The sequence below is a fragment of the Ochotona curzoniae genome, unplaced genomic scaffold (genome assembly GCF_017591425.1).
Source record: "Ochotona curzoniae isolate NIBS_2020 unplaced genomic scaffold, NIBS_Ocur_1.0 contig_66, whole genome shotgun sequence".
Taxonomy (NCBI): Eukaryota; Metazoa; Chordata; class Mammalia; order Lagomorpha; family Ochotonidae; genus Ochotona; species Ochotona curzoniae.
The window spans coordinates 24,903,805-24,930,081 of NW_024466512.1; the positions used below are offsets into that span (position 1 = coordinate 24,903,805).

Below are 26,277 nucleotides of genomic sequence, written 5' to 3' on the forward strand. Positions count from 1 at the left end.
ACCACGCTGGGCCCAAACCCGCCTGTTTTTAATTCTCTGATTTATATAGACCAGATGAGTTTAGGCTGGGGATTTCAGACTTGAATCTACAAGTCAGCGGCCCCCGAAGCTGTAGGTCAAGTTGAGAGACTTATGTTCCCAGAGGGGTTGGAGAATGGGGTCCGCCCTATCGTTTTTCCGCCCGGGCTAGGGGCGACCAATGACGGTTAATTATTTGAATAGACCAATGATAGCATCACCTGGTCAGTTTGCGGAGGGGCGGTGGCGTTATCCAATCGCATGAAAGACAGGGAAACATCTTAGCCAATCCAAGGGCGCTGGGCGGGGCCTGAGGCGGGGACCGGAGAGAGGCGTTTGCTGACGAAGATGGCGACCGAGGCGCAGAGTGAAGGGGAGGTGCCAGCCCGCGATTCCGGGCGGAGGTGAGCCAAGTGCTTGGTCCAGCTTCCTAGGAAACGAGGCCGTGGGCTGGCCGCGCCGCCGCCCTTCCTTCGGTCACGATGACCCGTCGCCTGGCCATGGTCCTCGCCTCCCGCGGTTGTGGCACGGGTCGCACGGGGGCTGCGGCGGGTGGTGGGGTCTCCACACTTGGGGCCGCTGCTGCCCCTTGGTGGTCTGCCCGCGGCCGTGGCGGTGCCAGCGCCGCCCGCCTTTGCCCCGAGAGCCGTTTCGGGGACGAGAAGCCGCCGCCCTGACGCTGTGGAGGGAGCCCCCGGACCCTACAGCGCTTTGCGTCTGCCCTAGGCGGCCGGCCGGAGCGCCGGGGCCCCAGCGGCCGTGGGAGGAGGGATCACGTCCCCGGGCTGCGGTGTCAGCCGCTGTCAGCTGCAGGTCCTTCTGCAAGTGGACGTAGTGATGCCAATGGCAGCACAAGGCTGGGGTTGAGCCTGGGTGCGCGACCGGCTGCCTTTCCCGGCACCACAGGTGGGCTGGAGCCCTCAGTCTGTGCATTTCCTCTTGTCTTAGACGCGGACAAGTTATGTTTCTTAAAGGCAGGATGACGGTGAGCCTGTTCACGTGGCCTCAGGGACAGTCGGTGTGTAGGTCGGTTTGGCGTGTGCCTTGGGGTTAGTGTCCCGAACTGGGGTTCCCAAGAGTCTTGGGGAACTGGAACTGGGCGGTTGAGTAGGTTTCCTGCCTCCGTTTTGGAGCCACTGGTGGACGCTTGACCTTGTCGGGAACTGCAGAGAAGTGTCCCTCATCTAATCGCAGGATCCTTCATTGTGATGAGGGTTTGACGTGCTGATGAAATGCCTCCGCAGAGCCAGAGTGGTTGAATCCCTTTTCTGGGTACTGGCAACGGAGTTTAAATTTGACAGGTGTGGTGACATGATCAACACCTGTTCACACAATCTCATTTGGACCTGAAGCGCTTTCATCAAGTGTCCCATAATGGGAGAGATGAGTGCGGGATTTCTTTTTTTAAATTCGTTTGAATGAAAGGTGGTGAGACAGACCGAGCTCTGGTCTCCTGCTTCATTCCCAGGTGCCTGTAATGGCCCCAAGGAGTACAAGCCAGGTGGGAGGCAGGAACCAGTTGGAGTCAGTAGCCAGGGATGATGGGACGCAGGAACTGCTAGGTCAGAAGTCTACCCCTGTCAGGGTTTTTTCCTAAGTTTTTTGTTCTCTACTTTTTAAAAAAAGATTTATTTATTTTTATTGGAAAATCAGATGTACAGAGAGGAGGAAAGAGAGGAAGATCTTGCGTCTTTTGGTTCACACCCCAAGCAGCCACAATGGCTGGAGCTGAGCCGATCTGAAACCAGGAGCCAGGAGCCTCCTCCCTCCAGATCCTCCACACAGGTGCAGGGTTCCAAGGCCTTGGGCCGGTCTCAACTGCTCTCTCGGGCCACAAGTAGGGAGCTAGATGGGAAGCGGGGCCGCTGGGATTAGAACTGGCGCCCATATGGATTCCTGGCACATTCAAGCGAAAACCTTAGCCACTAGGCTGTTGTGCTGGTCCCCTGTAAGGGTTTTTGTGATAACCAGTGCTTAGGTTTGTTCTGGTCAATAATAATAAAGTCTTTGCCATTTCTAAGGCATGCATTTTGTGGAGATAAACACTTTGTGAATTCTTTTTTTGCCCTCAAATTTTATTTTTAAAGATTTATTTATTTTTATTGGAAAGGCAGATTTACAGAGATGAGAGAGAGAGGAAGATGTTCTGTCCAAGTGTCTGCAGTGTTCAGAGCTAAGTCGATCTTTAGCCAGGAGCTTCTTTGGAGTCTCCCACTTGGGTTCAGGGTCCCAGGGTGCTGGGCCGTGTTTGACTCCCTACAAACAGGGAGCTGGAAGGGGAGTAGAACAGCCAGGGTAGGAACTGGCATCCATTTGGGATCGTGGTGCATGCAAGGCGAGAACTTTAGCCACTTTAGGCTATCGTGTTAGGCCCAAACTTTTCTTTTCTTTAAAAAATATTTTGTAATTAATTTGTTTAAAAGGCAAACTTAGAAGGAGAGACAAGAGATTCTATCTACTGATTCTCTTTCACAAATGGCTGCAATGGCCGGACTCGACTTGGCCAAAGCCAGGAGACAGGAGCTTTGTCTGGGTCTCCTAGATGGGTCTTCATAAGTGCTTGGATCACCTCCCACGCTTTCCTCAGACCGTTAGCAGGAGCTGACTTGGGAGTGGAGCTGCTAGGAAATACCCCTATGGGATGTCAGTGTTGTAGGTTGTGGGTGACTCACTACACCACAATGCCAGCCCCCTGACATTTACTTTCCTAATGTTCACTGGTGGTGGGCTTCCTTATATTCCGTAAAGAGAAAAAATGGTGTGCTGTGGTCAGGTCAGCACGTTTTTGACTGCTGCTTAGAGAATTTGTGATCACCCATTTAGTAATCTGTTTTCTGTTTCTTCATCATTATTTTAAGCCTGTTCCTTTTTTTTTTCTTTTAAAGATGTATTTATTATTTTTCATTGCAAAGTCAGATATACAGAAAGGAGGAGAGACAGAGAGGAAGATCTTCCGTCCAATGATTCACTCCTCAAGTGACCACAATGGCTAGTGCTGTGCCAGTCCGAAGCCAGGAACTTCTTCCAGGTCTCCCACACGGGTGCAGGGTTCCAAGGCTTTGGGCTGTCCTCGACTGCTTTCCCAGGTCACAAGCAGGGAGCTGGATGGGAAGTGGAGCTGCCTAGGACTAGAATTGGCGCCCGTATGGGATCTTGGGTGTGCAAGGCGAGGACCTTGACCACTACGCTATTGCGCTGGGCTGAAGTACTTTAAATTACTTTAACTAAAGATTTAAATAAGAAAAAAAAATGCTTGTCTTTTTAGAATGCCCTCCTTCAATTTGGAAAAGTGGTGTTATTCGGCATAGTATCGGCCCGTTGCGCTCACTTGGGGAGTGAGTCATCGGACGGAAGATCTTCCTCTCTGTCTCTCCTCTCTGTATATCTGCCTTTCCAATGAAAAAATAATAAAAATAAATCTTTAAAAATCATTAGAAAATGCCCATTTATGTATCAGACTTCATGCTGTATGTTCTGGATTTAGGAGGATTTGAAACAGGCTGATCTAGGAATTGATTGTGATTTATTTAATTAATTGAAGCCCAAGAATGGGATTTTGGAAGAGAATATATTTTAGTCCTGTTTTGGGAATGTGTATGTGTATTTTGACTGGTGGAGATAACTTAAAAAAAAAAGCAGTGGAGGATGGCCCAAAGCCTTGGGCCTGCACCAGCGTGGGAGACTTGGAAGAAGCTCCCGGCTCCTGGCTTCAGATTGGCTCAATTCTGGCCACTGCAGCCACTTGGGATGCACAGAAGATCTTTGTCTGTCCTTCTCTGTGTAAATCTCCTTTTCTCTGTAAATCTGACTTTCAAATAATAATGAAAGAAAATAATAAAACTGATTCATAAAATGAAAGGAAAAAGGATTTCTTTCCAGTGCCTTATATCCATCTTTGACAAGTGACTTTTGGAAGAGTCTGGTGTTGCAGGGGGGGTGTGGCTGCCAGCACTTGGTGACAGCTCCACTGAGCTTGGCCAGGTGGCCGAGGGGCGGGGTCTCAGGTCAGGTCAATGTCTCCTGCTTTACTGCCGGCTCGTCCTGCAGCCTCTGTCTGCTGCAACCCAGGGCACCTCTGTAGCTGCTTCATGTGCTCGCCCACGAGCACGCTGGGGGTGACAGTCACCAGCACTGATCCAGCATCCTTGCGCCCCAGAGCCTTTATTACCTATTGTAATGTGATAGCTAGCAGAGAAGGATATGTACAGAAGCAGTAGATGCAAGATACATTTTAAGACAGTAACACAAAGAGTAGTACTTTGAGCCTTCTTCCCATAACTTGCATCTATGCGTGCTTTTCCTTATACCATTTCCCACAGGATGTATAACCTTATCTGCGTTAAGAAATAGTTGTGGTGCAACAGGTTAAGCTGCCTTCTGCAATGCCAACATCCGTATGGGTGCCACTTCTGGGCCAAACTGTTCAGCTTCGTGCTAATGCACCTCGAAAACCAGTGGAGGATAGGCCAAGTACTAGGACTCCTGCCCCCGCCTGTATAGTGGCAGGAACCCCAACCAAGCACTTAAGCCATCATTTGCTGGCTTCCAGGTTTATTAGAGGAAGCTGAATCAAAAATAGAGTAGTCAGGAATTGAACTAAGCATTTTGATTTGTCATGTATCCTAAGTGGTGGCTTACCCACTACACTATAACCCTAGTGTTTTTAATTTTTTTTAATTTTTAATTTTTATTTTAATATTTTAATATTCATTTATTTGAAAGACAGACCAACAAAAGAAGAGAGGGGGAGAGAGAGAGAGAGACTCATCTTCCGTCTTCTGGTTTATTCCCCTTGTGACTGCAACAGCTATGTCAGGGCCAGCCTGAAGCCAGGAGCCAAGAACCAGGAGCTGTATTTTGGTATCTTGCCTGTTGTCAGCAACCCAAGTGCTTGGGCCATCTTCTGCTGCTTTCCTAAGTACATTAACAGGGAGCTGAATCAGAAGTGGGGCAGATGGGACTTGAACAGCCATTGAGATTTGGTGGCCCATCCCACTGTCTACAGTGCTTGGCCCTTGATTTTTTTTTTTCAGGTTTGTTTTATTAATTTTGTAGGTAGAGTTATATATATAGATATCTTCTATTGCTGGTTCACTTCCCAAATATCCACAGCAGCTGGAGCTGAACCAATTTGAAGCCAGGAGCCAGGAGCTTCTTCTGGGTCTCCCAACGTGGGTGCAGGGTCCCAAGGCTTTGGGCTGTCTTCTGTTGCTTTCCCAGGGGTCAAACAGGGAGCTGCGAGGGAAATGGAGCAGTTAGAACACAAACTGGTGTCCATATGGGGTGTTGGTACTTACAGGCAGAGGACAAGCCAATTGAGCCATTACACCAACCCCAGGGGCTGGTTTTAAATCAGCAAGTTTTGAAAGAAGTTGTGATAATGGGAAATAGTTACTGAAAAAAGAGTATTACTCTTTGGAGTGAAAATAAGATTAAGAGTTTCTAGTTAAGAGTACCTGAGTATCAGCTGCACTTTTTAGAAAGATTAATTTATTTTTATTGCAATGGCACATCATGGGGAGAAGGAGAGACAGAGAAAGATTTTCCTATCCACTGGTTCATGCCCCAAGTGGCCCCAACAGCTGGAACTGAGCTGATCTGAAGCCAGGAGCCAGGTTTTCCACCAAGTACAGGGTCCCAAGACTTTGGGCCATCCTGTATTGCTTTCCCAGGCCACAAGCGTGGAGCATGATGGGCAGTGGAGTAGCCAGGTCCAGAACCAGCACCCATATTGGAACCCAGTGCTTGCAAGGTGAAGATTTAGTCATTGAATCAGCACCAGGCCCTTCACATGGTGGCCTTAGTATGTAAAGCTGCATTTCTGTGTTTTGCTGTTTTTTGCCACTCCTATGATTGACTCTTAACGTTATTCTCATTGACTGGCCTCTATTGTCCAGGCAGCTGAGATCCCAACTGTCTGGATTCTTTTCCACTTTGTGTTGCTATACTTCTCCAAGGTTCCAGCTGTTGCCTTTTTTTGTATACTTTTTTAAAAAAAAAGATTTGTTTGTTTTTACTTGGAAAGTCAGATATACAGAGAGGAGGAGAGACAGAGAAGATGATCTTCTGTCCACTGATTCACTTCTCAAGTGACCGCAATGGCTGGAGCTGAGCTGATCCGAAGCCAGGAGCCCAGAGCTTCTTCCAGGTCTCCCATGTGGGTGCAGGGTCCCAAGGCTTTGGGCCATCCTCGACTGCTTTCCCAGACTACATGAAGGAAGCTGGATGGGAAGTGAGGTCTCTGGGACACGAACTGGCATTTATTTGGGATTCTGGCTCGTTCAAGGTGAGGATTTTAGCTACTAGGCTGCCGCTCTGGGCCCTCGTTTTGTGTACTTTTTAACCTTAGGTTTACCTTCACAAGTGATCACACTGGGTTTGTAGAGAATTCCAAACATAAGTTGTCTAATGTGTTCTCTAAGAGGTAGGCCCTTGTTTCTAACTTCTTTATAGACATGTTCAGGTTATTATTTCACTTTGTCATAATAATATATTCATTTGAAAGGCAGAGTGTCAGCTGTCTGCCACAACAACCAGGTCTGGGTCAGGCACAAGCCGAGAGCCATCTCACAAGGCCCCCCAGCCCTGCAGATACCACAGGTGGGTCAGCCTTCCACCCTGTCAGCGCCATCAGCCCGTGGCTTTGGGAGTTAAATGTCTGTGTGGATTGGGCAGCCCCATCCTGCTCTAACGGCAGCAGGTCCTGAGGTGTGCAAGAGCAGGCGGAGAAGCCGCACCACCTGTGCTTGCTGGCTCTGCTGGAGAAAGAAGAGAAGGTGGGTGCTGCTGGAGCGTCAGGTCCATGGAGCCGTGGACCGTTGTGGGGAGGGGTGAGTGGTTGGCATTTGTTGTCCTAGGCACCGCAAGCGCCCCGCCTGCCTTTGCTTCTAATCTTTGGTTGCAGAGTTTATAAGGTTATGAATGTTAAAGATAGTGGTTGCTGGTCGATTACGTAGGTCTGCTGAGAACGGCTCTGTTAGTCTGTTGTTGCACGTGCACTGTTTTAGCTTTAAGTTGAGTTTGGAGAGACTCCAGGCTGACAAAAAGCCAACTGATAAATGCAAATTTGTTCATTTGCATGAAGGCTATACCAGATATAAATTAAGTACATATTACTGTCAAATTAGAATACAGGTGGGTGAGCCGCCTGCTGCCTCCCAAGGAGGGTTATTAGCAGGCTGAATTGGAAGTGGAGCAAGAACTCACACCCAGGGCTGATGAGGGCTGTCGAGATCCCTTGCTGTGCTTAATTGCTAGGTTACAACAGCTGTCCATGAGCCTTCTTTTTTTGGTTAGTACCACCAATACTCTGAGTATACCCTCTGGGTGTTTCGAATGAACCCTCTCAGCTACAACTTTATTAACTGTCTTTTTTTTTTTTTTTAAGATTTATTTATTTTCATCGGGAAGTCAGATATACAAAGAGGAGGAGGAACAGAGAGAAATATCTTCCATGCATTGATTCACTCCTCAAATGGCCACAATGGCTGGTGCTGAGCCAATCTGAAGCCAGAAGCCAGGAGCCTCTTCCGGGTCTCCCACACGGGTGCAGGGTCCCAAGACTTTGGGCTGTCCTCCACTGCTTTCCCAGGCCACAAGGAGGGAGCTGGATGAGAAGTGAGGCCTTCAGGTCATGGACTGGAACCCATATGGGATCCAGGCGTGTTCAAGGCAAGGACTTAAGCCGCTAGACCATTGCGCCGGGCTCTGTTAACTGCCTTGGCGTGGGTCGTTTCTGTAGGTGCTGGGGCACGTCTGTTTTGTATAGGATGTAGAAACCACATGGTAATTTAAACAAACATTCTGGGGCCAGTTTAGTATCTCAATTGGCTAATTCTCTCCCTGTAATTGTGTACATGTATATTGGCACTGGTTCATGTCCTGGCTGCTCCACTTCCTATCCAGCTTCATGTTTATGGCCTGGGAAAGCAGTGGAGGATGGCCCAAAACCTTGGAACCCTGCACCTGCATGGGAGACGCAGAGGAAGTCTCTGACTCTCATCCTTGAATCAGTTCAGTTCCGAACGTTGCTGCCATTTGGGAGTGAACCAACAGATGGTAGATCTTTCTGTTTCTTCTCCCTGTAAAATCTGACTTTCCACCAGACTGGGTTGGACTGCAACACCCAGCAGTTCACATGAGGGCTGGGAGTAGGTAAGCCTGGGTTAGGCAGTTGTACTCTCTGGCAAGAACTAGAACTGGGGATGGACTAAGCTGAGCCAGGCTGTAGCACCTCCTGGCACACACAAGATTTGGGGCTAGGAGTGGACCTGTGGGCACTCCCCTGCTTGGCTAAGGCTCCCACGTGTGAGCATAAGAACCAGCACGGGGACAGACTAGGCTGGCCAAGGCAGCTGCACTTAGTATATGTGTCATCTAGATCTGGGGTCAGGTCAGACTGAGCTAAGCTGCAGCATCTATGGGAGTGCACAAGAGACAGGATACAGGACAGACCCACTAGGCACATGCCAGGGCTGGGGGTGAGCCTGGTTCAGATTACTGGGGGTTGCCCCGACTATGCTTGTTGTAACCACTGGTGTGCGTGAAAGCTGGGGCTGGGGTGGCCTGGGCACCTGGCGGTTCACATGAGAGAATGTGCTCAGGGAGAAATTGACCAGACAGCTGCACCCACTGGTATCTGCATTGACTGGTGCAGGTGATGGACGAACCTGACCCTTTACTGGCTGGATACACAAGTCAAGACTGAGTTCATCCTAGGCAAGGTTTCTTGGTGGCTCCCCAACTAGATTATTGATCTCAAAACTCCAACCACAGGGAAAATCACAGGATATGTGGTCTGACCTCAGAGTGTGTGGGGACAGGGGCCTCCTGAGTTGCTGAGGACAGCATGCCCAAATGCATACAGGGGACATGATAGCCATCTAGGCCAGCAGAGGGTGGTGAGTGTCTCATTAGAGGTTGGAAAGCAAAACAGGTTGGATCACGCTCCTGGCCAAGCTTTGTACCATGTTCTATGGGCCTATGGATGCTCTAAGATGGACCTGGTCAACCAGCAGACCTTGGAAAGATTTTCTCAGTTCTGGTGTGATGAAGCCAATGACATCTCAGAACTAGCTGACCCATTCAAGTAACACCCACATACGGGTCTCTAAGGCACTGTCCAATGACTGTCTCCCCATCCCTGGGTGCTGATGCAGTTTGACAGCAAGGAGTGGTCCCCACTCCTTCCCTCACTGCAGACACAGGAAAGAAAAAGAATGGAAACATTTGTCCTACCCATGTCTCATCTTCCTCCATGCCTTGATCCTCCCCACCCTAATTGGAGACCCAGATATATGTATATATATCCCTCTTAACTATGTAAACAATATTAAAAATAGGACCTGACATGATAGCCTAGTGGCTGGAGTCCTTGTCTTGCATTCACCAGGACCCCATATGGGTGCCGGTTTGTGTCCTGGCTGCTCCACTCCCATCCAGCTCCCTGCTTGTGGCCTGGGAAAGCAGGCAATGACATCCCAAAGCCTTGGGATCCTACATCCCTGTGGGAGACCTGGAAGAAACTCATGGCTTCAGATCAGCTCAGCTCTGGCCGTTGTGGCCACGTGGGGAGTGAACCAGCAGATGGAAATCTTTGTCTCTCCTCTCTCTGTAAATTTGACTTTTGAATAAAAATAAATAACTCTTTCACAAACATATTAAAAATTAAAAAAAGGTAAAAATCTGTCTTTCCTATAAAATTAAATAAATCTTAAACAAGATAATCATTCTGTGTGAAGTTGTTAACTGTACTGGGACTGGATTAGCAAGGGATTAAACAGTAAGAAATAAAGCATCTCTAAGGAGCACAGAAAGGAACCTAGATGGTGCTGAGGAGGGAGCACCGGTTCACGTCATGCTGCTGTTTCCCAGCTGGCTCCCTGCCATGTGTCTGGGAAGGTAGAGGGAGGCAGCCCAAGTACTCGGGTTCCTGCCACCCATGAAAGAGCCTGGGATAAAGTTCTAGACTCCTGGCTTGGCCTGACCCAGCCCCGGCTGTTGTGGCCATTTGCAGCGTAGGCCACTGGATGTAAGATCTTTCTTTTTGTTCCTCTCTGTGTTGCTTTGCCTTTAAATAAATCAGTCCTAAGAAAAATGAAAAGATGGGCCTGGCGGCGTGGCCTAGCGGCTAAAGTCCTTGCCTTGAACGCACCAGGATCCCATATGGGCGCCGGTTCTAATCCCGGAAGCTCCACTTCCCATCCAGCTCCCTGCTTGTGGCCTGGGAGGGCAGTCGAGGATGGCCCAAAGCCTTGGGACCCTGCACCTGCATGGGAGACCCAGAAGAAGTTCCTGGATCCTGGCTTCGGATCGGCATAGCATCGGCCATTGCACTCACTTGGGGAGTGAATCATTGGACGGAAGATCTTCCTCTCTGTCTCTCCTCTCTGTATATCTGACTTTCCAATAAATAAATAAATCTTAAAAAAAAAAAAGAAAAATGAAAAGAATATAGAGCAGATGTAAGTATTCACTGAGTTGAAGTGTGCCAGGAAGGGGCGCCCAGGACAGAGAACAGGCATCTGGTTGTTGCTGGTGTGGCTATGGCTTACTGAATGGCAGAGGAGTTGCTGGAGTGACATTTGCCAGAAGTCCACTGTTTAAAATGTGGGATGGTAGGCTTGGTGTAGCCACTCAAGTCCTTATCTTGTATGTGCTGGGAACCCAGATGGATGCTGGTTTGTGTCCTGGTTGCCCTGCTTTCCTTGCAGCTCCCTGCTTGTGTCCTGGGAAAGCAGTAGAGGACGGCCCAAAGCCTTGGGACCCTGCACCTGCATGGGAGACCCAGAAGAAGCTCCAGGCTCCTGGCTTCTGACTTCAGGTCAGCTCAGCTACGGCCATTGTGACCACTTGTGGAGTGAATCAGCGGATGGAAAACCTTTCTCTGTCTCTCCTTCTCTCTGTAAATCTACCTTTCCAATAAAAAAAACCCAAACTTTTATAAAAAAATGTGCAGTGGTGTCTGTGAGGTGGGATGGGGTGGAGGGGTCTGCTGCTGACTTGTGAGTGCTGCTGATCGCTGCGTATGACAGGCCTAGCACTAGGGAGCTTCCTGTGGTGCAGGTGGCTGGTGCCAGAGGAGTCCACACATGTTCTCTAAGAGCCAGCTGTCGGGCAACTGTCCAGCAGGAGCTTGGCCCCCCTGCAGGAATTTGTCTGGGGGAGATCCTGCTGACAGAAAGGGAAGGGCCCTTCTTCCTGCCGTATCTCCCCAGTGCCCATTGCTGGTAGTGTTTGACATCGTGCCATCTGGCAAAGGAAACACGTTCAACGGCTCCAGCTCTGTTAGAGTAGATGGTGATGGGCGAGAGACAGACAGTGAGGCAAAGGAGCCTCTTGTTTCTAAGTTCCATGCCTGCCTTGCCATAGAACTTCCTAGCCCTATTCTGTGGAAAACTATCCAGACACTGTGGTGGATGAGACGGGGTGTTGGGGGCAGAAACAAATTGGAAGGGCCGGTACGTTTGTCTGGTACATTGATGCTCACAGATTGGTTGTGAGCTTGTACAAGTCTGTACATTCCAGATGGAATGACAGTTGCCTGGATGGAGAGGCTGAAGCAAGGCTGCTACATGACATTTAACTTTGGAGTTGTTCTTTATCTGTGTTTTCTTTTTTGAGACAGACTGATGTATGAGGTATGTAGTGTTATTGCAGTTTCAACTTGTAAGTTCTTTTTAATTAATTAATTTTATTTCTGTTGGAAAGTCAGATTTACTGAGAGAAGGAGAGACGTCAACTGATTGACTCCACAGGTGTCACAATGGCTGGAGATGATCCAATCAGAAGCCAGGAGCCAGGAGCTTCTTCCAGGTCTCCTATGTGGGTGCAGGGTCCCAAGGCTTTGGGATGTCATTGCCTGCTTTCCCAGGCCACAAGCAGGGAGCTGGATGGGAAATGGAGCAGCTGGGACACAAACTGGTGCCCATATAGGATCCTGGTGGATGCAAGGTGAATTTTTTAGCCACTAGGCTACTGTGGCAAGTTAAGTTCTTTATGGAATTAAGTTCTTTATGGAAATTTTTACCTTACCTAAACCATTATGTGCCTTTTTTTGGAAGAGATTTATTTATTTGTATTTGAGAGGCAGAATTACAGAAAAAAAGAGAGAGATCTGCCATCTGCTGGTTCAGTCCTTAAATGACTGAAACAGCTGGAGCTGATCCAGGAGCCATGCACCTCTTCTGGGTCTCCCATGTGGGTGCAGGGGCCCAAGGTTTTGCATCATCTTCCATTCCTTCCCTAGGCCATAAGCAGGGAACGGGAAAGCTCTCCTGCATTAAAAAAGAAAAGATATTTATTATACTTTAAAGTCAGAGAGAGAAAGAAGGAGGGAGAGATGGAAATCTTCCATCTGTTGCTTGACTTTCCAAATAGCGACCATGGCCGGAGCTGAGCCAGTCCAAAGTCAGGAGCCAAAAGTACCTCTTCTGGTCTTACACATGGCTGCAGGGGCCCAAGGTCTTAAGCCATCCTCTGCTGATTTCCCAGGCGTCTAGCAGGCAGCTGGGTTGGATCTAGAGCAGCCGGACCCACAACCTGTGCCACATGGGTTACCAGCACTGCAGGTAGAGGCTTTGCATGCTGGATCACTGCACAGGCCCCTGGCTGATCCAGCTCCTGCTGGTGGCCTGGGGAAGCAGTGGGAGATGCCCCCAGTCCTTGTTTGCCTTCACCCACATGGAGACGTGCAAGATCCCAAGTCCTGGCTGTAGCCAGTGATGGTGGATCTCTGTCTCTCTACCCGTCTCTCCATAAACTCTGCCTCTCCAATCAGTCAATCAATCAATCAATCAATCCTTTTTAAAAAGGTAATTGTACAAGGACTCTTCCAAAAAGTTTGTGGGAAATGGAATAAAAAGATTAATTTACTTTGTTGCAAAAAATTTGAAATCTATACATGATTTTCTTATAATATTCATTTCCCATTAACTTTTTGAAGATTGCTTGTACTTCTTCAGGTTGTCAATAATGCCAGTTTATTTACTTCTTGATGTATTTGATTTTTTTGTAATCACTTAGATGTCTCAAAAGTTTACATTGGGGTGAACACTGTAGTTAAATGCCACCTGCAACATCTCCATCCCCAATTGGAGTGCTGGTTCAAGTCTTGAGCGCTTCTCTTCTGATCCATCTCCCTGTTAACGTGTATGGGAAGGCAGCAGAGGATGTGTTAAGTACTTAGATACCTGCCACCCATGTGGGAGGCCCATAGGGAGTTCCAGGTCCTGCCTTCTGCTTGGCCCAGCCCTGGCTATTGCCCTTTAGGGAGTGAATCAGCAGATGGAAGAGCCATCTCTTCCCACAGTCTCTAAATCTCCCTTAATTTTTCTCCCCAAAGCTGGTGCAAAATGAGTTGAAAGTTACTTGTGTACTTGTTTCATGAAAATAACACTGAAATTCCTGATTTTATTGGAGTTGTGGAGGATTCTTTGCTGACAATATAATCTCCCTCTTACCATTTATCTGAAAGCTGCTTCCTCTCAGAAAAGTAGTCAAAGATTCATGAACCTATCTTTTTCCAACACACTTTAAGATACTTGAGTCTTGGGAAATGGGAACTGTGATCTAGTTCTAAAAGATTACTTGTAAAGCCATTTTTTATAAGACTAAAGTGTATTACATACTATTCTAGAGTCAGCTCTTATGTCTGCTCTGGCACATGACTTTTTTTTTTTAAAGATTTATTTATTTATTGGAAAGTCAGATATACAGAGAGGAGGAGAGACAGAGAGGAAGATCTTCCGTCCAATGATTCACTCCCCAAGTGAGTGCAATGGCCGATGCTATGCCGATCTGAAGCCAGGAGCCAGGAAATTCTTTCCGGGTCTCCCACATGGGTGCAGGGTCCCAAGGCTTTGGGCCATCCTCGACTGCCCTCCCAGGCCACAAGCAGGGAGCTGGATGGGAAGTGGAGCTTCTGGGACCAGAACTGGCGCCCATATGGGATCCTGGCATGCAAGGTGAGGACTTCAACCATTACGCTATCGTGCTGGGCCCTGGCACATGACTTATTAATCATTTCTACATAAGTTCATGTATTGAACATTCTTAGCAGTATCCATCCTTTTAATCAGCCAGAAATACTCAATATTCTACGATCCTAACCATGTTACGTCTAGGATGTGGGCATCCTAAAAGGCATTATGATTAATTTTTTTTTTTAAAGATTTATTTTTATTATTATTATTATTTTTTAAAGATTTATTTTTATTATTTTTTCATTGGAAAGGCAGATATACAGAGAGGAAGATCTTCGGTCCGATGATTCACTCCCCAAGTGAGCGCAACGGCCTATGCTATGCCGATCCGAAGCCAGGAGCCTCTTCTGGGTCTCCCACACGGCTGCAGGGTCCCAAAGCTTTGGGCCGTCCTCGACTGCCTTCCCAGGCCACAGGCAGGGAGCTGGAAGGGAAGCGGGGCTGCCGGGATTAGAACTGGCGCCCATATGGGATCCTGGGCGGCAAGGCGAGGACTTAACCACTTGCGCCACCGCGCCAGGCCCTATGATTAATTTTTTTTAACATTTTTTATTTGATAGTATTACAGAGAGAGAAGGAAAGGCAGAGATATTCCAGCTGCTGGTTCACTATCCTAATGACTGTGCAGGCTGGAGCTGGGCTGATTTGAAGCCAGGAATCTGGAGCTGTTTCTAGCTCTCCAACATGGATATAGGAACCCAAGGACTTGGGCCATCCTCTGCTACTTTCCCAGGCTACCAGCAGGGAACCAGAAAGGAAGTGTAGTAGCCAAATCTCAGGCTGATGCCTATATGGAATGTCTGTACCATAAGCAGAGTCTTAACGTGCTGTGCCACTATGTTGGCTTCCACAAGAGTCATCTTAATTGCTACAGCAAATGTCAATCCCACTGAAAGATTTCCAACAGTAGCTAAAAACTATAACACAAAAGATGATACAACATTATTAACTGGCAAATTCATTATAAAGACAATAGAGACTAAAAATTTAGAAATAGGGACTGGTCTAGTGGCAAAGCGGATTAAGCCACCACCTGTGACACCAGCATTCTATATGGATGCCACTTTGAGTCGAGGTTGTTCCACTTCCAGTCTACCTACCTGCTAATGGCCTGGGAAAGCAGGAAAATATGGCCTAATTGATTGGCCTCCTGGCATCCATGTAATGATTGGATGAAGCTTCTGACTCCTGGCCTGGGCCTGGGCCAGTTCTGGCCACTGCAGCCATTTTGGGAGTTAATCAGTGGATAGATCTTCCTCTGTTCCTTTCTCTTTGTAACTTTGTCTTTCAAGTAAATTAATAAATCTTTAAAAAGAAAAAGAGGATGTTAGAGTAGGAGAGAACCTCTCACCCTTACGTGAGAGCTGGGATTTGAGGTAAATGCTGAAGCTGGGTAGGATTCAGCTGTGCAGGAACAGAGCGGGAGCGGCAGTGCCAGAACTGGTGACTCAGCAGGCCCTTGCACATGGTCTGCGATGTGGTACAGCATTGCCAGCCAGAGGAACACTTGAAGGTGAACTGTAAGGATCAGGTGGCTCTACCCTCCAAGTGCAACCTGAAGGAGCCCCAAGTTCAGATGTGGTTCAGGAATCGCAGGGTTGGATACTCAGAAACACCCCAATAGTAAAGGCTTTGATTAGCTAAGTGGCTAACCCTGGAAATGGTGCTGCCGGCCCGAAGGCCTGGACTGTGCCAGTCCTGTGTTCCCAGGGGTCAGGGATTGGTGGCATCTGTCCACCCAGCCCACGAGGTTCCTTCTCTTTATTCAGACCAAACTGGACTTACCTTATTTCCGACTGCTTGGTACTCCTCTCAACCCTGGACCCAGTGAGGGCGACCTGGGTCCCCTGACGTCTGGGGACTGCAGGGAGATGGGAGACAAAGATGAGAATAAATCAGAGGCAGGCATTGTGGTACAGTGGGTGAAGGTGCAAGTTAAACCCCGACCTGGGACACCCATGTCCCGTATCCGAGTGCTTGGGAGCAAGTCACACCTCCATTTTCAAATCTAGCTTCTTACTAACATGCCCAGGAGTAGCAGGTTGCCCAAGTACCTGGGTCTCTACTATTCCCCTGGGAGATCTGGATGGAATTCCTAGCTGCTGGCGTACATTTGGGAGTGAACCAGTGAGTGCATGACCTCTCTGTCATTTTGCTTTTCAGATCAGTCAACCAGTCAGTTGATCTGGAAAAACAAAAGATTGGATACTGTTCCTTGAAAACTTATGTTACTACTTGCCAATTCTGAACTGTTTTGGGTATACAGAACCTGCCAATTTAGGTTCTTGGCCCACTTACATCTTCACTTTTATTGCAACTTGTATGATGCCAATTTCAATGTGGTATGTAGAAAGATGGAATAATTTACTGGTTGTTTTTTTTTTTTTTTTTTATGCTTGTATGTGTTCCTTACCTAACTGCATTCCAGTAAGTGATACATTTAAACACATTTTTTCCCCAAGCCTTCTAGGGTTGGAGAGCAGTAAGAGAGTGCATGCAATGCTCACAGGGTAAGCCCAGCTAAGACAACTTTAAATAGAACTCTATTTTGATAAGTGCTGCCAAGGTTGTGGTTCTTAGAGAACAAATCAAGTTCAACAGTTCTCTAGGGAGGAAATGTTTAGTTTTGTAGGTATGCAGTTTTGTTTGGAGTCAGCCAAAAGATACATCTGCAGGATACAGAGTTTTTTTCCCCACTGCTTGAATTCTGCAAATTCATGGGTCCAACATTACAAAAAGCACTCTGTAATCGATTTTTTAGCCGTGGATTCTGTTTTCAGTTTATATTAAGAGTATTACCTTACCTATAAGAGTTCCATCTGGTGGTGTAAGTAGTAATTGTGACTCTAGGAAGATGACTGAAAATTACTGAGAAATTTTCTCTGCTCTTCGAGGTAGTTGTATGGAGCCTGAGCTCTCTGTGTGCCCAGCGGCTAATCTCTTGGTGTTGGCCATCTCTGCAAAAACTCCTAGAATGCGACAATTATCCTTCTATGACATTATATCAGGTCGCAGTGAAATTGAGACCAAAACTACTTCTGATGCCCTCACGCCTCCTCTTTATCTGTACCCATAAATGGTAATCTCTTCAGAACTTTCTGGTGAATACATCTTTACTCCTGTTATCGATGGCTGCGATGCTGGTGCTGAGCGCTCTGAAGCCAAGAGAAAGGAGTTTCTTCTGGATTCTGGAGTAGCTGGGGTATAAACTAGCACCCATGTGGGATGCTGGTGCTAGCACGTGGAAGATTAGCCCTTTGAGCCACAGCACCGGCACCTATTGTTAAAATTTGATGTCAGTACCATCTAGTATGTAGTCGCCTGTGTGTACGTCTTCTTTGTGTTCATCATTGTTTATGAGTTTTAGTCATGAGTGCATGTGGTTGGAGCCTGTCACTGTACTTATCACTGTACTGTGTTTCACTGTGTATCATCACAGTGCTGGAGAACTCGAAGTTATTGCTCTCGTCTACTTGTGCCCCTGCACCTGTTAACTATCTTCTGGTCTTCCCAGGCTTTGGTAACTGCTATTCTGTTCTCTACTTCTGTGGAACTGTTAGTTTCCACAAATGAGAACATGTGGTAGAATTTGCTTTTCTGTGCCTGAGTTATTATTTTTAAGTATTTATTTATTTTTATTGGAAAGTAGGCTATACACAGAGGAGGAGAGACAGAGAGGAAGATTTTCCATCTGCTGATTCACTCCCCAAGTAATTGCAACAGCCGCAGCTGAGCTGATCCGAAGCCTGGAGCCCAAAATCTCTTCTGGGTCTTCCACATGAGTGCAGGATCCCAAGGCTCTGGGCCATCCTCTACTTCTGTTCCAGGCCACAAGCAGTGCCTCAGGATCCTGGTGCGTGCAAAGCGAGCACTTTAACTTCTAGGCTACCTTGCAGGGCCCCTCATAGTGTATTTTCTTAATGCTTTTTAGGCTTACTGATAAATTTTGATTATTAATCTTTGTTAGTTTTACTCATGGCAAAGGTCTTTTTCTAGTTTCTGATTTATCTTTTACTATTACTGGTAAGGCCTTACATTTATTTATTTATGTGCACATGAATAAAAATAGAGAAAATACAAAGAACACAATGAATGTTTCTTCCCCACTCCTGTTCTGGTTTCATCCAGTTCCTCTTCAGAGACTTTGTGACCCTGTTTTCTAGAAATTTGGTTTATAATACCACTTGTTACACAGAAGTTTTGCATTTTAATGTAGTTAACTAATATAGTTAAGGCTAATACTTATTATTAGTCTGTGGAAATATTTATTATTAGTCTTAAGAAATCCTCTGCCTTGGCTGTAATAGCTGCCAGCAAATGCCGAGGTGAAATGGGCCATGCCAAACTGGATTGCTGCTCCCACTTTGCATGTGAGATGACAGGAGGTAGGTGAGCCTGGTAGGAGAGTAGTGGGGACTCCCCTGTTGGGCCACTGCTCCTACTGGTGAGTGCGAGAGCTGGGAGCAGACCAGGCTGGTCAGGGCTACAACACCTGCTGGCCCACACGTGAACTGGGTTCGGGGGAGAGCCAGGCTGGGCTAACCAATTATATCTACTGGTACAGGTATGAGCCGGAATAAGGACAGGATGGTTGGGCTTTGCTGTAGCATCAACTGGCAAGTGCTGGGACTTAGGGCAAGTCCTGTCAAGCTAGAATGCTGAACCACCTAGAGTGTGCAAGCTCTGGGTCAGGGAATGGGTCCATTGGTGAGACTGTGGGAACCTCTCTGATGGACTGCAACTCCTACTGGTAACCAAGAGAACCAGGACTGAGGGTGGGCCTGGTTGAATAGGTGGTGGCACCCTCTGGCACTAGTGTGGGCTAGAGGGTAGAGTTGGTTGGATTGAGTTAGGCTTCAACGCCCAATGATGTATATGAGAGCTGAATGGGATGTGGGACAGACAGGACCAGTTCACTGCACATGCTGGCAGGCACAGGAACCAGAGCTGGGATCCAGCCCAGTGGGGGTTTTGGGAGTCACTCTGACTGGGCTTCAGCTCCCTCTGTGGTACATGAGGGCAGAACGCGTGGTGGGCAGGGTTGGGCTGGAGTGTAGCACCCATTGGTTTGCAGAGGAAGGAAGGCAGAACAAATTGATCAACTATACCAGTGAAACTTAACACCAAACTTCTGGGTGAAAGGAGACTCTGAGGTGAACTATGTGAGCCAGTTGACCTTGGAAGAATTTCCTCATCCTTGGAGTGGTGATATCAACAGCATCTCAGAACTGTCAAAATCACTTATGCAGAACCCTGAGAACATGCTCCACATGGGCAGGGCCCTGGGATAACATCGGGGCTGGAGAGGCTGGGCGTGGTCTCTCCCATTGTACCTTCTCCTTCCCCAGATACAGGAAGAAGAAAAAGAATGTGTAAACATTGGTCTTGTCCACTTTCCCCTGATCCTTGACTCTTTCCACCCTGATCTACTATGTAAACATCATCAAAAATAAAATTAAAAAGAAGAAGAAGACACCCTCTGCCTTGTTAGTTCTTTCTGCACTGCTTTTTAACATTTTTTACAGTTTGGCTGTCCTATTTCGACCTTCATTATGTCTGGAATTTATTTTTGTGTATGATGTGAGGAAGGGATCATTTCCCCTCATATTGTCAAGCCTGCCGTCCATGTGCTGTTAATTCTGCGATTGTTTCATCCAGTATGACTCTGTGGTAATGGGACTCAGCTCTTCAGCCTTGTCTGTGTGTTGGCAAATACAGCTAACTGGTCCAGATTTTTATGTCTGTTTTGTCCCTGCTTGCAGATGAATGATCAGAGTCTTAAAGTACTGCCTTTCAGGCCCCATAATGTGCCCTTGTATCTTCCCACATGCTGGAATTCGGGTAGGCTGTGCTGGGGCAGGGAGAGGAGAGTTCCTTTGTCACCACAAACAAGAAGAAAGCTTTTTTCCCTGTCTCTTCGGTTTACCAATGCCTCATCAGAAGCTTTCAGCATTTATGTAAGAAATTTATTTACTTTTTTCCTGAATTTAAGTGAATTTAGGCTTTTAAAAAATATTATAGATTAGGAAGTTGTTTTAGCTTGAATAGTAGTCTTTTCTTTACCTAGGAATCTGTTTAGTTCCCCAGCATGCTTCTTGATAGCTTTATGCTTGGGTTGTGGTGTTGTGTTGTTTTTGGAAAGGGATTAGTAGGCTTTGTGATATCGGATAATGTGGAAAAAAAAAAAGACATGCTCTGTCTTTTTCATCTCTTGTCTTCTATTTTCCCTTTCTTTTAACCATTTCTGTTTCTGAGATGCTACAGACACAGAAGTTGAGGAGGAGGCTGGAAGGGAGGGAGAAAGTGACATATCAGGGTGAGTGAACAAGGGGAGGGAGGGCGGAGAACCTGAGGGGACAGAAAACGGGGACCTGCATGTTACTGCGTGCCAGGACTCCCAAGGTATCTTCTTACATTTCTTGCATCTAGTTAGAGACAGTCATAAATGTGTTACTCCCTTCCCTGAGGAGGCCTTACTAAGCTATTCCCTGAGGAGGGAGCAGTTTCTGGGATGATAGATTCCATGGGGACAGTTAGCCTAGGGTCTTTTGTTCCAGCTCCATTCTCTCTGTCAGTTTCTGCTTCGGAATGTGGTGGATGCTATTCCTACACGTTTGTATGTTAGGACTGAAGTTTGAAGTCAGTTATTCAGAATTGGAAAGAATATGTTTTATAGTATAGTTATTAGTTTAGACTTTAATTGTAGGATTGTTTTGGTGCTAGCACATTTCATGGTTTTCTAGCTTGCTCAGTGAAGTAGTGATTTCTGTGTGGCAGGAATTTTCAGCAGTTTTTTTTTTTAAATTTGTTTATTTTTATTGGAAAGTCAGATTTATAGGTAGAAGTAAAGACAGAGAGAAAGAGCTTCCAAATGCTGGTTCGCTGTGCAAGTGACCACAATGGCTGGAGCTGAACTGATCTGAAGCCTGGAGCCAGGAGCTTCTTCTAGGTCTCCCATGCGAGTGCAGGATCCCTAGGCATTTGGCATCCTCTACTACTTTCCAAGTCTACAAGCAGTGAGCTAGAAGGGAATTTGTGTAGACGGGACATGACCAGGTGTCCATATGGGGTCATGATGCATGCAAGGTGAGGACTTTAGCCACTAAGCTATTGTGTTAGGCACAGCAGTAGTTTTATATTGTTTCTTGTTTCTTGGCTGAAGTAAGCTAACATTAACAGCAACAACAACAAAGAGACTGTAAACAGGAGTTTAAGATGAGATTGCTTCTGAATTTAATTGGCTTGTTTCATAATCATTGGCATCTTTATGTTTATGCAGGAAAAATACCCTATCCTAGTTGTAAAAGGTAAGGAGACAAGCATTTTAAGTTGTCTTCCTTTAGTGACTTTTTGGCTTGAGGCCATATAGTCATAATTTTGAATTTTTTATGTGGTTACTTATATTTTAATGTTAGATTAGAAGAAAACAAGTGTAACAATCTGAAGATCTAGGCTCTTTTTTTTTTTTTTAAAGATTTATGTATTTATTGGAAAGTTAGATATGCAGAGAGGAAGAGAGACAGAGAGGAAGATCTTCCGTCCAATGACTCACTCCGCAAGTGAGCCCAACGGCCGATGCTATGCCAATCCGAAGCCAGGATCCAGGAACTTCTTCCAGGCATTCCACACGGGTGCAGGGTCCCAAAGCCTTGGGCCGTCCTCGAGGCCCAGGCCACAAGCAGGGAGCTGGATGGGAAGCGGAGCTTCCGGGATTAGAACCGGCACCCATATGGGATCCCGGCGCGTTCAAGGCGAGAGCTTTAGCTGCTAGGTCACGCCGCTGGGCCCACATCTAGGCTCTTTATTAAAATTGCAAAATAACTTTTCAGGGAAGTAGGGATAAATTTTGAAATTTACTTATGCCTTGTGTCATTAAACTGTTATTAAAATTGTCTATGTACTGTTGGAAAAGGGTATAGCTGATAAATTCTACTTTGTATTTGGATATGTCATTTTTTCCTGGAACAGAGCTTTGGTGCCTAAGAAATAGTGACAACTTTTAAGTTATGATTGCTTTTATTGTGGGAATGTTTATATGAGTCAGGTGTGTTTCAGCTTTGCCTGGCTGAGATGTGATGACTTGTTCTTTCTGGCTTGTTCTATTTACTCCCTGGTTATGTAATGGTTGACTGTATAATAAAGCTTAGAATAAGCCATCAGAGTTAATTGATATTGGGCATAAACATTGATGTGTCTACTTCAGAGATAGCATAATGCAGTTTTGTTTTTAAATTGCACGGCAATCCTTTATTACACTGATCTGGAAAGATTTAGTACTGTTAGCTCATGTGGCAGGGCCAGGAAGCTGGAAAACATGATTCAGAACCAGACAGCAAGACACACTTGGACGCTGCCACAAGACAAGGCAGGAAGGATCCTGAGACTCGCGGAAGGCACTCCTACCCCTCGGAGGCCAGGTTCATCCCATATTGATGCAAGGAATGGCTTGTTTTCTGGTGACCACATGGGAGACTATTTGAAACACTACTGGGAACCCCAAGGGGCTTTTGTTTAGTACCAGGTTTATGTATGTACATATACACTCACTTTTTTGTTGTTAAAAGTAAATGCATCACATTAATTTATTTCTGGCTTGACCCCAACCTTCTGGAGCCAGCTCCTCTTAGGTCGGGGAGGAAGCGGTGGGGTTTGTTTTGTGATCACCAGGGTGGGTTTCTTCACCTTCCACTGGAATGACTAAAGCCCCCAAGCTCTTGAGGCAGCCACCTGCCTGTGGAAGGGCCCAGGGCCGGCTCCTGGGAACACAGCAGACCTTCCTGCTCTCCCCTTGGCCAGCCCTTCGCGTGGCTCCACCCTTTTCCTTCTCCAACAGGCCCTTAGGAAGTAGAGCACTCACATAGGGGCCTTCAGATCTCTCAACTGCAGGGATAGAGGGCCCCTCCCTCTGCTTGCACAAGAGCCCCCATGGTTGCTGTCCTGACTAGATACTGTGAAGGGAGTGGTGCAGGAGACAGAATGACTAAGAGGAAAGCAGGGGCCACCAGTCCCCACCTGCAGCTACAACCTAAGGTGCCTACAGATGTGGTCAGTGTGACGTGTAGGGGACGGGTGCAGAGGAATGGGTGGGCAGGCAGGCAGGGAGGTCCCAGGGAGATGTTCTGCCTGCTTGCCTTCACTTCTTGGCCTTGCCCTGGGCAGCCACAGCCTCCATAGCTTTACGCACGGTCTCCTCATCCCCCAGGAACTGCATGGGCTTGATGGGCTTCAGGTTCTTGTCCAGTTCATAGACAATGGGGATACCGGTGGGCAGGTTCAGCTCCATGATAGCCTCTTCAGAGAGACTCCCCAGATGCTTGAAGTGCTATGAAAGCTGCTGGCTGGGTTGTGATCAGAACCCGGTGCCCTTCTTGATCTGGGACACAATCTGCATTTCGAAAGGGCAGGGCTCTGGCTGTGGTGTCCTTCAGACCTTCCTGAGACCTACATATCTCCATCATCACTGATGTTGCTGCAGGAGGGGTGGCCTGGCTCCACGGGCAGCAGGGGACATCATAGGAGTGCCTCTAGATCGTCACCTGGGCCTCACTGTGTTTGGCAGCAGTTTTTACTTTACTGAGGCCTGTTACATCCCCATGGTGTTGCCTGTTGAGGCTTTAAGTTCTCACAATGGGCTTGACATTTGGTCAATGGCTTCCAGCACTGTCTGGAAGGTCACTGTGTTCTGCACCGAGGTGAAGCAGGTGAAAATTCTTTTTTTGGGGGGGTGGGGAGTTGAAGATTTATTTTTATTGCAAAGTCAGATATACAGAGAGGAGGAAAGACGGAGAGGACGATCCTCCGTCCGATGATTCACTCCCCAAGCGGCTGCAACGGCTGCAGCTGAGCCAATCCGAAGCCTGGAGCCTCTTTCAGATCTCCCACATGAGTGCAGGGTCCCAAGGCTTTGGGCTGTCCTCGACTGCTTTCCCAGGCCACAAGCAGGGAGCTGGATGGGAAGCAGGGCCACCGGGACTAGAACTGGCACCCATATGATATCCCGGTGCATGAAAGGTGAGGACTTTAACCACAGCGCTATTGTGCTGGACCCGAAAATTCATAGCTTGAATCTTGCAGCACTTGCGTACTGTCCTTTGGCTCCTCGTGGGCTGAGGGGATCAGGTTAGCATTGTAGAAGCCATTGGAGTGATTCTGCAGTTTCTAGATGTTCTTACTGTGCAGAATCAGCACCAGCTTATAGGTCGCTGAGGCAGCTGCCTGGGCCGTGATGCCAACTAAAAAAAAATCATTCATGCCTATATGCCAATAAGAGACGGGCTTTGGCCAGGCTCAAGTCAGGAGCCCAGAACTCAATCTGGGTCTCCTATGTGGGTAATAGGGACCTAAGAACTTGAACTATCGTCTTTCGCAGCCCAAGGTGCACGTTAGCAGGAAGTTGCAATGGGGAGCTGATGCAATACTCAAACCTTGGCATTTTGAATAGGAATGTTGGTGCCCAATTGGCATCCTTTTTTTAAAAGATTATTTATTTAAAGATTTATTTATTTTTATTGGAAAGTCAGATATACAGAGAGAAAGAGACAGAGGAAGATCTTGGGTCCATTGGTTCACTCTCCAAGTAGCCGCAAAGATAAGAGCTGAACTGATCCGAAGCCAGGAGCTAGGAGCCTCCTCCAGGTCTCCCACATGGGTTCAGAGACCCAAGGGTTTGGGCCTCCTTGACTGTTCTTCCAGGTCATAGGCAGGGAGCTGGATGGGAAGCAGGAACCTGGGAAAGGAACTGGCACCCATATGATATCTGGGTGCATGCAAAGTGAGGACTTTAACTGCTAGGCTTACATCACAGGGCCTTATAGTTATTTATGTTTATTGAAAAGCCAGATATATATATTATATGTGTGTGTATATATATACATATAAATACATATATATGGAGATATATAAAGATCTTCCCACTGGCTCACTTCCCAAATGGTCTCAACGGCCTCAGCTGAGCTGATCCGAAGCCTGGAGCTGGGAGATTCCTCTGGGTCTCCTTGTGGATGCAGGGTCCCAAGGTGTTGAATCATCCTCTGTTGCTTTCCCAGGCCACAAGCAGAGAGCTGGAAGGAAGGTGGAGCAGTCGGGTCTCAGCTCTCTCGCCCACCTGTGTGTACAGTGGCCTGGTCTATGAAAAACCCAGAAGTCATTCCCTTCCTGTTAAACGTATCCTTAGCTGTTCCCACTGCAGTATGATCCCAGACTCCCTTCCTTGGGAAATATGCAGTTCCCCCATTCTCCTTCTCTGCCCCCCAACTCCGGGGACCACATTGTTGTGTCCCGACCCAGGCTTAACTGCCTTAACCACTGACACAATGGTATAGTTAACATAAATTTGGCATTAACTAGGGCCAGGATGCCCACCAGCTATTGGGTGCTTTTCTCCCAGCAGCGTAGCAGGTTTCTAGATACAACGCAATCTGGCCAGTTGCCTACAGCTGGAGATATCTTATGCACTTGCGTCTTCCATTCTGTGAAGGCCTTTGGGGTGTGAAGATCAGAGTCCAAGAGCAGTGGGGTCTGTTAAAGGGAACCGAGTAGGAGGAAATGTCTGCCTGTGTAGATAAGGAGCCAGGGAACACAGTGTGGACCTGAGAAGCACGGACAAAAGGGATCCCCCAAAGAACCTCCTGTTTTTATTTTTCAGAGATGCCATCTGCAGTTTTGTTATCTGCAATGATTCTTCCCTTCGAGGTCAGCCAATTATCTTCAATCCTGACTTTTTTGTGGAGAAACTGCGACATGAGAAACCAGAGGTGTTCACTGAGTTGGTGGTCAGCAACATCACAAGGCTTATCGATTTACCTGGCACTGAGTTGGCTCAGCTGATGGGGGAAGTGGACCTGAAGTTGCCTGGTGGGGCTGGTTCAGCATCGGGATTCTTCCGGTCCCTGATGTCTCTCAAGCGCAAGGGTAGGAGCTGGGTGTACGAAGGGTGGCCAGTTCTCAACTGCTCTGGGCCTCACTGTCAGCGTTGGCACGTCCACCAGGGATTAGTGTTAGCCTGAAGCGTTTTTGATCCCTCTATTCATTTTCCTAGATGGTAAAACCTGAAGCAGTAATGATAGAAATCCATACAACTATCTGAGGAAGTAGTTGAATTAAAGCAAATGTAGTTAGATCGTGTTAATACTAATTAAGGTGGTTACTAAGGGTATCTTGATTTTCAGACCCTGTTCATGGTGTGTGGAAATAATAGTGCAGTTACGTGTTACAGATACTGTACAGAAAGCTTGAGTATCTTTGATTGTAGTAGTTGTCAAATGTTTTCATTTCATTG

At 47.2% G+C, this 26,277-nt stretch overlaps 1 protein-coding gene and 1 pseudogene across 2 annotated transcripts in view; one reads left to right on the plus strand and one right to left on the minus strand.

The window, feature by feature from the left end:
• The first annotated feature begins 354 nt into the window (after window positions 1–354).
• Window positions 355–26,277, plus strand: part of ARHGAP19 (Rho GTPase activating protein 19) — a 55,151-nt gene continuing 29,228 nt past the window's right edge. Inside the window, exons 1-2 of one of the 2 annotated variants that reach the window (XM_040992384.1) lie at window positions 355–422; window positions 25,645–25,910. In XM_040992384.1, the coding sequence (XP_040848318.1) occupies window positions 367–422; window positions 25,645–25,910 (322 nt within the window). In that variant the 5' untranslated portion in view covers window positions 355–366. Of the gene's footprint in view, window positions 423–16,170; window positions 16,343–25,644; window positions 25,911–26,277 lie in introns of those variants that run through there. The other variant, XM_040992385.1, reaches the window with a different exon arrangement.
• LOC121164335 lies at window positions 22,409–24,251 on the minus strand (annotated as a pseudogene).